The sequence below is a fragment of the Schistocerca serialis genome, chromosome 9, assembly GCF_023864345.2.
Source record: "Schistocerca serialis cubense isolate TAMUIC-IGC-003099 chromosome 9, iqSchSeri2.2, whole genome shotgun sequence".
In the NCBI taxonomy this organism is placed as follows: Eukaryota; Metazoa; Arthropoda; class Insecta; order Orthoptera; family Acrididae; genus Schistocerca; species Schistocerca serialis.
Window position 1 is genome coordinate 113,253,724 of NC_064646.1, and position 15,603 is coordinate 113,269,326.

Below are 15,603 nucleotides of genomic sequence, written 5' to 3' on the forward strand. Positions count from 1 at the left end.
TTTCTCGGTTTGAGGAGTTACCCCAAAATATGATACCATATGACATAATGGAGTGAAAATAAGCAAAATATGCCAGTTTTTTTATATTTATATCTTCTATGTCTGACATCATTCGCACTGCAAACACAGGCTTGTTTAGGTGCTTTAGCAGTTCGTTAGTATGTCGCTCCCAACTGAATTTGCTATCAAGTTGTAATTCCATGAATTTTACGCTCTCAACTTCTCCTCCATGTCGTCATATTTTATACACACACTAGAAGGAAATCTCTTGGAAGTTCTGAACTGCATATAGTGGGTCTTTTCAAAGTTTAATGACAATGAATTGGCTATGAACCACTTATTAATGTCAGTAAAAATTTGATTAGCTGCCCTTTCTAAATTTATATTTGATTTACTATTTACTGCAATGTTTGTATCATCTGCAAATAAGACGAACTTAGCAACTGGTAATGTAACAGATGACAGGTCATTAATATACACAAGAAAAAGTAGTGGACCTAGTATGGAACCTTGGGGGACACTACATGTAATTTCTTCCCAGTCAAATGATGTCTGATTGCCTACTGCTGAAGTGTTACATAATGACACCCTTTGTTTTCTATTAGTAAGATATGACTGAAACCACTTTGCAGCACTACCAGTGGTGCCATAATATTTTAATTTACTTAAAAGAATGCTGTGATTCACACAGTCAAAAGCCTTTGACAGGTCACAGAATATCCCAGTTACTTCTAATTTGTTGTTTAATGAATTAAGGACATTTTCACTGTAAGTGTAAATAGCCTTCTCAATATCAGAACCCTTAAGAAACCCAAACTGTGACTTTGACAGAATGTTATTTTCAATAAGGTGCTTAAGTAGACCCTTGAACATAACCTTTTCAAAGATTTTTGAAACAGCTGGCAAAGATCAGTTGGTAATTTGTCCCCTTTCTTGTGGAGAGGTATAATTTCAGCATATTTAAGCCAGTCCAGGAATGTTCCTGTGATAAGTGATTGATTACACAAATAACTTAAGATATGACTAAGCTCACATGAACACTTTTATTAACTTTGTTGATATGTTATCATAACCACTATAATGCTTTGATTTCAAGGACTTTATGATGGATTCTATTTCTTTGGGTGAAGTGTCAATACCATTTTACTGAGATTGCTTGTGTGCACTGGTCTCAGATATTCCACTGCATTATTTACTGAACCAGACAACTCCATGCTATCAGTAACAGAGACAAAATACTTGTTTAAATGGTTTGCAACACAACATGCGTTTGTTACCAGGGTTTCATTTATTTTTAGAGCTACTTGTTCCTCCTCATTTCTGGTCCTACCTGTCTCTGACTTCACTATATCCCATGTTGTTGTTGTTGTTGTGGTCTTCAGTCCTGAGACTGGTTTGATGCAGCTCTCCATGCTACTCTATCCTGTGCAAGCTTTTTCATCTCCCAGTACCTACTGCAACCTACATCCTTCTGAATCTGCTTAGTGTATTCATCTCTTGGTCTCCCCCTACGATTTTTACCCTCCACGCTGCCCTCCAATACTAAATTGGTGATCCCTTGATGCCTCAGAACATGCCCTACCAACCGATCCCTTCTTCTGGTCAAGTTGTGCCACAAACTTCTCTTCTCCCCAATCCTATTCAATACTTCCTCATTAGTTATGTGATCTACCCATCTAATCTTCAGCATTCTTCTGTAGCACCACATTTCGAAAGCTTCTATTCTCTTCTTGTCCAAACTATTTATCGTCCATGTTTCACTTCCATACATGGCCACACTCCATACGAATACTTTCAGAAATGACTTCCTGACACTTAAATCAATACTGGATGTTAACAAATTTCTCTTCTTCAGAAACGCTTTCCTCGCCATTGCCAGCCTACATTTTATATCCTCTCTACTTCGACCATCATCAGTTATTTTGCTCCCCAAATAGCAAAACTCCTTTACTACTTTAAGTGCCTCATTTCCTAATCTCATTCCGTCAGCATCACCCGACTTAATTAGACTACACTCCATTATCCTTGTTTTGCTTTTGTTGATGTTCATCTTATATCCTCCTTTCAAGACACTGTCCATTCCATTCAACTGCTCTTCCAAGTCCTTTGCTGTCTCTGACAGAATTACAATGTCATCGGCGAACCTCAAAGTTTTTATTTCTTCTCCATGAATTTTAATACCTACTCCGAATTTTTCTTTTGTTTCCTTTACTGCTTGCTCAATATACAGATTGAACAACATCGGGGAGAGGCTACAACCCTGTCTTACTCCCTTCCCAACCACTGCTTCCCTTTCATGTCCCTCGACTCTTATAACTGCCATCTGGTTTCTGTACAAATTGTAAATAGCCTTTCGCTCCCTGTATTTTACCCCTGCCACCTTTAGCATTTGAAAGAGAGTATTCCAGTCAACATTGTCAAAAGCTTTCTCTAAGTCTACAAATGCTAGAAACGTAGGTTTGCCTTTCCTTAATCTTTCTTCTAAGATAAGTCGTAAGGTCAGTATTGCCTCACGTGTTCCAGTGTTTCTACGGAATCCAAACTGATCTTCCCCGAGGTTGGCTTCTACTAGTTTTTCCATTCGTCTGTAAAGAATTCGTGTTAGTATTTTGCAGCTGTGACTTATTAAGCTGATAGTTCGGTAATTTTCACATCTGTCAACACCTGCTTTCTTTGGGATTGGAATTATTATATTCTTCTTGAAGTCTGAGGGTATTTCGCCTGTTTCATACATCTTGCTCACCAGATGGTAGAGTTTTGTCAGGACTGGCTCTCCCACGGCCGTCAGTAGTTCCAATGGAATATTGTCTACTCCGGGGGCCTTGTTTCGACTCAGGTCTTTCAGTGCTCTGTCAAATTCTTCACGCAGTATCGTATCTCCCATTTCATCTTCATCTACATCCTCTTCCATTTCCATAATATTGTCCTCAAGTACATCGCCCTTGTATAGACCCTCTATATACTCCTTCCACCTTTCTGCTTTCCCTTCTTTGCTTAGAACTGGGTTTCCATCTGAGCTCTTGATATTCATACAAGTCGTTCTCTTATCTCCAAAGGTCTCTTTAATTTTCCTGTAGGCGGTATCTATCTTACCCCTAGTGAGATAGGCCTCTACATCCTTACATTTGTCCTCTAGCCATCCCTGCTTAGCCATTTTGCACTTCCTGTCGATCTCATTTTTGAGACGTTTGTATTCCTTTTTGCCTGTTTCACTTACTGCATTTTTATATTTTCTCCTTTCATCAATTAAATTCAATATTTCTTCTGTTACCCAAGGATTTCTACTAGCCCTCGTCTTTTTACCTACTTGATCTTCTGCTGCCTTCACTACTTCATCCCTCAAAGCTACCCATTCTTCTTCTACTGTATTTATTTCCCCCATTCCTGTCAATTGCTCCCTTATGCTCTCCCTGAATCTCTGTACAATCTCTGGTTCTTTTAGTTTATCCAGGTCCCATCTCCTTAAATTCCCACCTTTTTGCAGTTTCTTCAGTTTTAATCTACAGGTCATAACCAATAGATTGTGGTCAGAGTCCACATCTGCCCCTGGAAATGTCTTACAATTTAAAACCTGGTTCCTAAATCTCTGTCTTACCATTATATAATCTATCTGATACCTTCTAATATCTCCAGGGTTCTTCCATGTATACAACCTTCTTTCATGATTCTTAAACCAAGTGTTAGTTATGATTATGTTGTGCTCTGTGCAAAATTCTACCAGGCGGCTTCCTCTTTCATTTCTGTCCCCCCATCCATATTCACCTACTATGTTTCCTTCTCTCCCTTTTCCTACACTCGAATTCCAGTCACCCATGACTATTAAATTTTCGTCTCCCTTCACAATCTGAATAATTTCTTTTATTTCATCATACATTTCTTCAATTTCTTCGTCATCTGCAGAGCTAGTTGGCATATAAACTTGTACTACTGTAGTAGGTGTGGGCTTCGTATCTATCTTGGCCACAATAATGCGTTCACTATGCTGTTTGTAGTAGCTTACCCGCATTCCTATTTTCCTATTCATTATTAAACCTACTCCTGCATTACCCCTATTTGATTTTGTGTTTATAACCCTGTAGTCACCTGACCAGAAGTCTTGTTCCTCCTGCCACCGAACTTCACTAATTCCCACTATATCTAACTTCAACCTATCCATTTCCCTTTTTAAATTTTCTAACCTACCTGCCCGATTAAGGGATCTGACATTCCACGCTCCGATCCGTAGAACACCAGTTTTCTTTCTCCTGATAACGACATCCTCTTGAGTAGTCCCCGCCCGGAGATCCGAATGGGGGACTATTTTACCTCCGGAATATTTTACCCAAGAGGACGCCATCATCATGTAATCATACAGTAAAGCTGCATGCCCTCGGGAAAAATTACGGCTGTAGTTTCCCCTTGCTTTCAGCCGTTCGCAGTACCAGCACAGCAAGGCCGTTTTGGTTATTGTTACAAGGCCAGATCAGTCAATCATCCAGACTGTTGCCCTTGCAACTACTGAAAAGGCTGCTGCCCCTCTTCAGGAACCACACGTTTGTCTGGCCTCTCAACAGATACCCCTCCATTGTGGTTGCACCTACGGTACGGCTATCTGTATCGCTGAGGCACGCAAGCCTCCCCACCAACGGCAAGGTCCATGGTTCATGGGGGGGCTATATCCCATACTGTTTTTATTTTATTGCTGGATGTATTTATCTTCTTCTCATAATGAAGGTGTTTAGATTTCTGGATAATCTTCTTCAATATTTTGCAGTAATTTTTGTAATGCTAGTATCAAAGGTGTCCCTACATATCAGACAGAGTTTCCTTTTTGTCTCACATTATATCTTTATCCCTTGTGTGATCCATGGTTTCTTATTAGACTCCTGCTTAATTTGAGTTACCTTCAGGGGAAAACAATTTTCAAATAAGGTGCTAACTTTATTAATGAATTTTTGTATTTTCCATTTGTGTCTTGGATGCTGTAAACATCCATCCAATTAATTTCTTTGAGCAATCTCTTAAATTTCTCAGTTTTTGACTGTTTTATTGGCCTTCTGTACTCATTTCTGATAGATGTTTTACCCTGACAATTTTCAAAATTTGATGTTAGGTGTTGCATGTCATGGTCAGATAGCCCATTTACTACGGGTTTTGTAATATGGCTTAGTTGCCTAGAATTGTCAATAAAGATATTATCAATGGCAGTCTTAGAACATTTGTATACCCTAGTTGGGAAATTTACTGTAGTTACATTGTCAATCGAATGACAATGTAACTGATTTCAGTAACTGTTCACTGACAGTGTTTTTCAGGACATCTACATTAAAATCACCAGCAACCTCTAGTTCTTTGTTTTCTTAATTTTAGATGTGATAATAAATCTTCAAGACCGTTTACAAATGGCTACTATTATAAAGCGACCTATTATGAAGTTCTATCTCTGTTGCACATGCTTCTAAGTGCTGATCTAAGCAAAATTTATTAATGTCAATATTCTTAAATTTAAAACTGTTTTTAACAAATGTGGCAACTCCTTCTTTCTCCATATTTTGTCTACAGAAGTAAGAGACTAACTTAAATTCTGTAAGGTTTAACATATCTACACCAGTGGTCACATGATGTTGAGACAGGCAGATTATATCAACTGGGTTCGATGACTCTAATTCATCAATGCACGTAATTAGTTCATTAATTTTACTTCTATGCCCTTGAATATTTTGATGCACTAAAGATAGTTGGGATTTCACATTTACCAAGATGAAATCAGTTGGAAATAAAATTTCTGCTGATTGCTGTAAATTTTTAACCAACAGCTGTGTTCGCTGATCCAATGTGCCAGGATTATGCTGTTTAATTTCTTTCTCAAAATGATGGTTTTTTTCAATCTTTACTTCTCTCAGAACTTGACTTCATTCTGTCCTACCTATCGTAAAAAAGGTGCTGCTCCAACACCTATGACCATTGGTATATTACCACTCATGACAGTGCCCCCCCCCCCCTTTTACATTTCCTGGTATTAGCCCAGCCAGTTTACCCTTCCCTTTCCTGTTGAGGTGTAGGCCATGTCTAGTATAATCCCACCTACTGAGAGAATCAACAGGAACCAAACCAATATGTGACCCCGCATCCGACCCAAGTAGCCATTCCAACTCCAAATTAACTCTCCCGACAGAAAAGTTTAAATGAGGTTGGTCATGGCATCTCAGAACGATACAAACTCAACACCGGTATGTCTCGTTGCTGAATCAATCTTTGCCAGGTCACACCCTATATTGTACCCAGCATCTCTGTCAATACTATTGCCCAGCCCACCCACAATAACCACGGTGTCTTCCTTGGTAAAATCTTTACAGAGTGAACCTCAGTCCTCTGCCACCTGATCCACACCAGCACTAGGTTTAAAAAAAATTGTGACCTGGTATTCTAATCCTAACTGGTCCAGCATAAGTTGGCCTACACCTCTGGCATGTGAACTACCTAACAACAAAAATTTCTTTCTCTTTGCTGACTTCCCTACATTCTTATTCAATTTTGTTGGGCTCTCTCTACACCTACCTCTGTCTGAGGCCCATCAGTTTCTAACTGAAGCAACAGGCCAAACTTATTCTTCACAACTAACCACAAAGCTGTCTGACAAAGTTCTAGGTCTGTTCCTCCTGTCAACTGTTGTCACTTCCCACCTCTCTTTACCCTTCTCCCTCCTTAACCTGTTCAGATCTTCCCTAGCCTGCTCTAACTGTGCCTGAAGGGCAGCAATTTTGCCTTCCTGTTCCACTATTTTCCTATCTCTACTGCATATCCTACAGAACTGCTGATGAGTCTGATCCACTTCCCCATTTCCCACACCGTTACAGTCACCCCAATGGAAAAAAACTACTGCAGCCATCACACCAAACCCCGGAATTAACAATTTTACGGCACGTCAGGCACTTTTCACTCATCGTAAAAATCTTACTTTAGCAAGAATAAGTCAAATTAAATTGCTGAAAAACAAGAAAACACATTTACGAAAGATTAGGTCTAGTCTCAATCGTAGGTAAACAAACTTACTTTAGTGACAATAAGTTAGATTACCGAAAAGAAGAAGAAAAACACATTTACAAAAATTAGACCTAGTCGCAACTGTATGTAAACAAAGCTACTACCGTATGTGCAAAGTTTCCAGATACTGGAACTTAAAATTTATGCTGTGTTTATCAAAATAAGAGTTAAACAACAAAGGGATAAACTTTTCTTAACTTGCTGGAACAGAACAGAACAATTAAATGAGATTCTATAAGTCTTACTGCGCTAAAATGTACACAAGAATATGATCATAACCCTACTTTATGTTCGTTTTGCGTTTTCTGGAATAATACGCAAAGAGAAGTGAAATCTTTAATAGTAAGCTTGCAAAACACACTAATACATGTATTAAACTAGTTTCCTGAACTAAATTGAGTTTTATTACAGTCTAAATCACTTATCTGTACAGCAGCACAAATATTGGGTTATTAGAGTATCATGTAAAAATATGAAGTAAATCCCTCAAGAACTTTTCCCCTTCATAAATTTGTAGATATATGTGTCTACTGACAAATATGACTCCTGCAAGTAAGCATTTCCCAGCAAATCTGTCATAATTTTATAAATTTCTCAAACAAATTTTCATTTTTATTCAGGTCACAATTTTCTTGCAACTATGCAAGTCAAAATGAAAGAAGAGTTCTTATGTAAGTGGTTTTACAAAAAATGATGTCACACTTTAGAAGGAATGGAAGCAAATATAAGAAACATTAAATGAGGGACTATAAAAGGTGGAGTTCTAAATGTAATATTAATATATTCTATATGTAATATTAATAGTATTAATACTTCCAGTTCATTCACTGCCTGTCCTTCCGTCAACCACATGATGCAGTTATGTAATTTTGTGTCTGATTCTAGAGCATCTAATTTTGGTTATTGTATATGAAAAGCTGTACAAATAGGCACCTCATAAAAAACAAGGGTTAAAGACACTAGTACATCTTAAGTTTTGAAAGCAGTGGACAATGAAATACAAAGAAGAGTGAGAGAGGAGAGAGAAAGGTGGAGTGTTATTTATAATGCAATCAGAACACAGGAAGCAATAGAATGAACAACATTAAGTTACAAGGCCACATGATAATACCAGTGAAAAATGGTTCAACTCCATAAGGATTTTAGGCCTGATTCTGACTGTAAAGTAAAAAGTAAAATTTGATATGAAGTGAAACCTTCTCTACTTAGTAAAGTGTTTCTGATTTATCTATGTGACCTTATGATGGATTGTCTAGTATGACAATTTCACTGTTAGGATTATCCTGACCATGAAATCATCATTCAAGATTCTCAGTCGTACGGTTCCACAATGAAATATCCTTGGGTCATTTCTGATAACTTTGCTTGCTTTCAGATGAATATGTTTTCAAACTAGAGTGCCCCTCTCTCTGACACAACACACACACCTGTATGGCTACACTAAACTATATTTGTCAAAAAGTTAGCAAAGTTATCAGTCTTGTTTATGTGCCTTTCAGTGACTAAACATCTCTACTGTTTCAGGAGTTTGTTTCCTTATTCTTAAACTATTTACATTCAGCCATGCTTTTCCACTGGCATACTGGGCCATTTTTGTTTTTGTATAAGAAAATGATATTACACAGTGGAAAAATCAAAGTTAATGAACTATGCTGATGATATATGCTTCACCATCTGAGGCCGTTCCGAACAGTTAACAATGCAAAACAATAAAGAGAACTTTAGTATGACCAAAGAATGTCGTATTCATGTATAAACTCACAGTTAATAAGAGAAAGACAATCATGGCGAAGTTCCTGTTAAATTATAATCCATCTCAAGTACATATAAATGCCAAAGTGCTGCCTTTAGGTGAACATCTGATAAATTCCTAGGCATTATGATAAGTTAGCATCTTATAGGGAGAGCATATCAGCTACAACTACAGAAAGATCAGCTGCAATATTTATTTCTGAAAACATCTTGCAAACATAATAATTCTTCAAACAAATCTACTATGGACTAATTCTCTCCCATTTGCAATACTGAGTAAAGATTTGGATTGAGGAACCTGCAATATCTGTATGAATAAGGTATTCACATTCCAGAACAGAGCAGTTAGAAAAACAGTCAATACGAGTAAAAGCCATTTCTGCAAGGATTATTTCATAATGGGTACTTTGCTAATTGTGTATGGTTACTTTGCTAACTGTGTACATAGAGCATGTTCTTAAGACAATTGTATTTGCAAGAAAGAGTGTAGAAAATAGCATAATCAATAGACATCCATAATTACAATAAATGAATTACAGAGAATAATCACATGATAACAAATTATAAAATAGCCATACCACAGCCCCTGTTACTGGTGGAAGACATAAGCAACACTGTGGAAATCTTTTATATATCAGTTTCCAAAATGTTGGTGGCAGTAAATATGTATATACATATAAAAATATCTGATTATAATATCTAATATGCTATTATTGTATATATTCATTATATTTATGGTATGATAATGTTAAACACTGTTAAGTTATTATAGATAAATAAAGATTGTTATTACTATTATTTTCCTATGCTGAGCCACTGGTCATGGGTAGTTCTTGCGAGTGATTCACACTACAAGCAGGACAATGAGGTGAACCTGGACAGCTCAACTGGTAGATTCCCGCCCATGAGGCATAAAATCCCCTTATAGCACGTACCTGTGGTCACACATCTGGACTAAGAGTCCAAACAGACATCCTCCTTCAGTGATCATTTGTGGCCTTATAGAGCTTTACGGGACACACACACATTATGAACAGTACACTTTTTGAGGAATGTAGTGCAATTAGCAGTTGCATACTATGCGTCAAGTACCAGGGTAATTGCTAACATCTGAAAAGTAGCCATATAAGCCCTATAACAACGGTCACTTGCAGAGGAAAGACATTTCTTTTGCTTGGTTAAGGTTGCCTTAAAAATTTACTAATGTCGATAACACACTACCACAACTATAGTTGAAAGTAAAAAAACAACTGATTAATTGCTGCAGTATTTTAATATTTTCTTCATGTTCATCTTTAGAAATTAGTGAAGGAAGCATCTACATGCAAAATTTGTTATGTTATTGGGGCCACAATTAGCTGCCCTGTAACTAGGACAGTGTCCACAGGAAACAATGACAAAAAATACAGCTTTTTTGTTCTGATCACAAAAATTATTTGTTAATCAATCACTGTACATAATACATTCTGAATTAGTTCCATTATCAGATCTGTGAAAAAAATAAAAGTAACAATTGAAAATATAGATCACAATTAGTAGACAGTTCAAAGTATCATGTCATACAGCCAGCCAACATGTAGTGCCTGAACAATATGGCTTACAAGGAAAACAATTACAATGTCAATGGAAGTTACAAATCCTTGCTTTACAAATGTTAAACAGAGTGTAGCCTAAGAAAGCAATAATAACTGAAATCTCTATGTTAATAACTTATTACATCAATACCCATAACCATTTATTATGTAAAAACAAAAGACTAAAAATTGGTTTCAAAATGCAGTGGCACACAGAAGAGCAAGTCATGCAGAAATTGCTGAAACCCTGCACATAAACATATATATGGCAATTCAATACACAAATCAGGGTACTGCATGTGATGTATGGCACAATACCTTGTATTGGCTGTGTACTACTCAAGTCTCCAACACTGTGTTTTTTGGTAAATTTTAAATCACTGCTGTTGTTTTGTCACAGATTGATGGTGAGGCTAATCAAAATACATAATGTACAGTGACGGACTAATAACGAATTTTGTTAATCACAACAAAAAGAGGTTACCAACAGTGCTGCGTAATGGTCACAGATCACTTATAGGACCTTACGTTCAAAGTTATCCAGCAATAACAATAATTAAAAATTGTCTAAAAATCAAGTGTGAACTGATATCTTAAATTTGAGGGTTGGAACTTAAATAGTGGCAACTATTTATTCACAACCAACACAAAAGAGTTACACGTTTGCACCTGTTACTGTCCTTAAAGTAGTCACCATTGTTGTGTAGAACCCACTGCCAGTGATGTGGAAGGCATAGTATACCATTAGCAGAGCCTGTTCTGTTGACGGTGCGAATGGAGCGGTCTACTGCCTGTCGAATCTCTGGAACAGATCTGAAGCGAATGCCACGAAGTGGTTCCTTCATCTTCGGAATCAAATCGAAGTCACAAGGACTTAAGTTCAGGGAGTATGGTGCATGGTACAGTACTTCCCAGTCCCTTTGACCGAGCAGAGCAGCCACAGCTTGCGCTGTATGTGCCCGTGCATTGTCATACAAAATAATGGGTGGGTTGTGCAGAAAGTGTCACCGCTACTTTCGCTTGTTCTGTACAGTAATGCTGATTCCCTGCACGCCTCTTGAAGACCGTGATGACACTGTCGTGCTGTATGACCTCTGGCACATTCAATCTTGATCCAACTCCATTGCTCCTGTTTTGAAAACATAGTAACACCATTACATTAAACTGCTTGCTCACAAGTGACTGTGTTTTCCTCGATTGTGTGCACTCCGGTGACATGGGACAGGCGAGTCCATTTGCTCGGAGGTAAGGTAGGTATTTCAACAACATGTGCTATCAGTGACAATAGTAGATTCCATTGGATAGTGTCTCCACAGCAGTGTTGCCACTATTTAAGTTTGAACCTATGTATAAACTACTTAATCTTGTATAGATTATTCATTGGTATCAGAAGTACCATAACTGGAATTTGTCAACATCATTTTACTCACGGGTTATTACGCTTGCAAGTGGTGCTCTGGTATGGCACCATAATGATCTGTTAATTTCTACATAATTTTGGTCTTGTAAATGGAATCTACAGTACAGGAAAGGTAACTATAAACATTCATTATTACACATTGTAAATCAGGTTGTATTAGCAGCCAGAAAGTTAATAGTCTTTGCAGCACACAGGTATTGACTTTACTGGATGGAACCAAAGTTATTAAAGCATAACAGACTAATAAATTTGAAAAAACTGAGTTCTACACCATAAAGTGCAAACAGCAACAGCTAATAAATTAAGGTATTTTATGTAAAGTTGCCTGAAAATGGACTTTATTAACATTTAAAATCAAAATGCATATACTGTGGACTGCCAAATATGAACAAAACTAACAAAAATCCTACTTGTGCATGCACTGCTGTGAAACAATTAATATATACGTTAACAGTGTTTCACTAAATTATATCTGTAAGATGTTAGTAACATACAAAAAATGATTATTACCTGCATAACCTTCAAATTCTGCCTCATCTCTGAAACAGGGAAAATTGTCGACCACAAGCTGAAGCAATTTCTGAGCAGAGTTTTGGCTTTCTTTTAAACAATTCACAAATGACCCTAAAAATAAAGCAATGTTACTTTATTTTGTATTTCACATGGGAAACCATTCAAAAATACTTCATTACACATTAAAGTTTTCTTTTTCAGAAACTGTAACCCATAATCAGCCTCATAAACTTTTTCTGGGTTGTACAACATGTCATTCTGTAAGATAACACACCAATGCACCCTATACCAATGCCCACTACTGTAGTGGCCTCCATCAGGGTATGTTATACTATTGGGCCAACAAAACTCTATTTCACAGCCATCACTCCTGCTTCTAAGGAGCAAAAAATGAAATTATCGAGTGTTGAGAGTGGATAGGGTGGGCGCTGCGTCCAGTTAGGGTCCACCAAAGTATAATGGTGTTACACTACATGCGCTAACACATCTGAAATCACCTGTGAATATGGATCAGTTTACATCAAGAGATACTGTCTAAAAGAACGCTGATAACAGCGTGAAAACATCAAATGCAGTAAAGTGGCAGCCACTCAACTTAAATGTACCCATATTATTACAGTATGCACTCTCTTGCTGAGTTAGTTTCATTCTGGAACCAGCCCCTAGACAGTAGCAGGCTAGTCTTTGCCATAACCTTTGTATGAGTATTAGTTGGACAAGCTTCCATAGAGACTAGAAGGGTTGGGAGGGAGAAATTAAGTGTTAGGATGGTTTGTGATGCACACTCACATGGTTCATTTGGTAAGGGCATTGCCCGCAAAAGGTGAGGTTTTACGTTTGAATTCAGTCCAAGAAATATTTTACAATGTGAAAAAATTTCATTATTGTGCATATTACATTGCAGAGTGAAAGTATCATTCTGGTAACTTAAGATGTGCAGGGTAGCCAAGTTCATAGCCTAATTCTTCTACTACTAGTAGTAGATTAATCTACAGAAGAGTCTTACTTCTTACAGCACTATTTCTGATATTCTGTTATGGAGAAGAAAGTTGAAACATGTTCTGCCACATACAATGCAAAAGCACTAATTTAATATATTTTGAAGGTATACACTTTCATCATTAGAAGTATCTACATACAAGAATCTTCACTGCATGGAACACATTTACAAATGTTCCTCACAATAGTGCCCTTTAATGTTCAAAAGGTAAAATGATAAACATACTTAAAACAGATTAGATTAGATTAGATTAGATTTACTTTCATTCCAATTGATCCGTAGTGAGGAGGTCCTCCAGGATGTGGAACATGTCAGAAAAACAACAATACATGACAAATATTTAAACTAAAACAAATAAGCTAATGTACCATTCCACAGGTCCCAAGTGGAATGATCGTCATTTTTTAATGAACACTAAGAGTCATTTTACAAATACTATTGCACTGAATTTAAAATAAAAAAGTTTTATATTTATTTATAAGGTAAGAAACATGTAATACAACTACTGTAATACTTATTTACAATGAACACATTACTGCACTGAAATGGTGCAGAAGTTAGATTATACTTACACACACACACACACACACACACACACACACACACACACACACAAATTTTCAGTGAACACATTACTGCACTGAAATTGTGCAGAAGTTATGTTGTACTTATATACAAATCAGTTGGTTTTCCTCAGAAATTCATCAATGGAGTAGAAGGAGTTGGCCACCAATAAATCCTTTAGGCTTCTCTTAAACTGAATTTCATTGGTTGTTAAGCTTTTTATGGCTGCTGGCAAGTTATTGAAAATGTGTGTTCCTGAATAATGCACACCTTTTTGTACAAGACTAAGTGACTTTAAATCCTTGTGAAGATTATTCTTATTTCTAGTATTGATTCCATGAATTGAGCTGTTGGTTTGAAAAAGTGATATATTTTTAATGACAAATTTCATTAAGGAATAAATATATTGGGAAGCTGTAGTTAGTATCCCTAGTTCCCTAAACAGGCTTCTGCAGGATGTTCTTGAGTTCACACCACATATAATTCTTACTGCACGTTTTTGTGCCCGGAAAACTTTAGCTTGGCTTGATGAATTACCCCAGAAAATAATCCCATATGACATTATGGAATTAAAGTAAGCATAGTATGCCAGCTTTTTCATTTTTATATCCCCTATGTCTGACAAAATTCGCATTGCAAACAGAGATTTGTTAAGACGCTTCAGCAGTTCTGTGGTGTGCTCCTCCCAGTTGAATTTATTATCAAGCTGTAATCCCAAGAATTTAACACTGTCCACTTCTTCTATCTTCTTGTCATCATATGTTAGACATATACTCTTGGGACACCCCTTACAAGTTCTGAACTGCATGTAGTGTGTTTTTTCAAAGTTTAGTGACAAAGAATTGGCTAGGAACCAGTGATTAATGTCTACAAATATTTTATTGGCTGATCTTTCTAAGACTACACTTGATTTGCTATTTATTGCAATGTTTGTATCATCAGCAAACAAAACAAACTTGGCATCTGGTAATGTTACTGATGAAAGGTCATTGATATACACAAGAAAAAGTAAGGGCCCCAAAATGGAACCTTGTGGGACCCCACATGTAATTAGTTCCCAGTTGGATGATGCCTGATAGCTTGATACATGTCTCTTTCCTAATAACACCCTTTGTTTCCTGCCAGAGATATAAGATTTGAACCATTTTGCAGCATTTCCTGTTACACTATAATATTCTAGTTTACTTAAAAGGATATTGTGATTTACACAGTCAAATGCCTTTGACAGATCACAAAATATACCAGTTGCCTGCAATTTTTTGTCTAATGAATTAAGTACATTTTCACTGTAAGTGTAGATAGCCTTCTCAATATCAGAACCTTTTAGAAATCCAAACTGTGACTTTGACAGTATGTTATTTGAGATAAGATGGTTATAAAGACGACTGTACATTACTTTTTCGAAAATTTTTGAGAATGCTGGCAACAGTGAAATTGGACGGAAATTTGATGCTATTTCTTTATCTCCCTTCTTAAACAGTGGCTTAACTTCAGCATATTTCAGCCATTCGGGAAATATTCCACTGATAAACGACTGGTTACACAGATAGCTTAATATGTTACTTAGCTCAGAATCACATTCTTTAATTAACTTTGTTGATATTTCATCATACAGGCAATAAGAAACTTGTGATCAATTCACTTGTACCCATATCTTCTACTTAAAATGTAGCACATTAGCACCTGTCTTTCTGCATCCATACCCATACTGTGTAAACCAATGTGAAGCGCACGGCAGGTGTACTTCCCATTGCACC

At 36.9% G+C, this 15,603-nt stretch overlaps 1 protein-coding gene across 2 annotated transcripts in view; it reads right to left on the reverse strand.

The window, feature by feature from the left end:
• LOC126418715 (queuosine salvage protein) overlaps positions 1-15,603 on the reverse strand; it is a 46,763-nt gene that overhangs the window by 19,710 nt on the left and 11,450 nt on the right. For both annotated transcript variants that reach the window (XR_007575889.1, XM_050085619.1), the window contains exon 4: positions 12,280-12,393. Coding sequence is in view for 1 of the 2 variants with exons in the window: in XM_050085619.1 (XP_049941576.1) it covers positions 12,280-12,393 (114 nt within the window). In the remaining variant the exon portion in view is untranslated. The remainder of the gene's footprint in view (positions 1-12,279; positions 12,394-15,603) is intronic.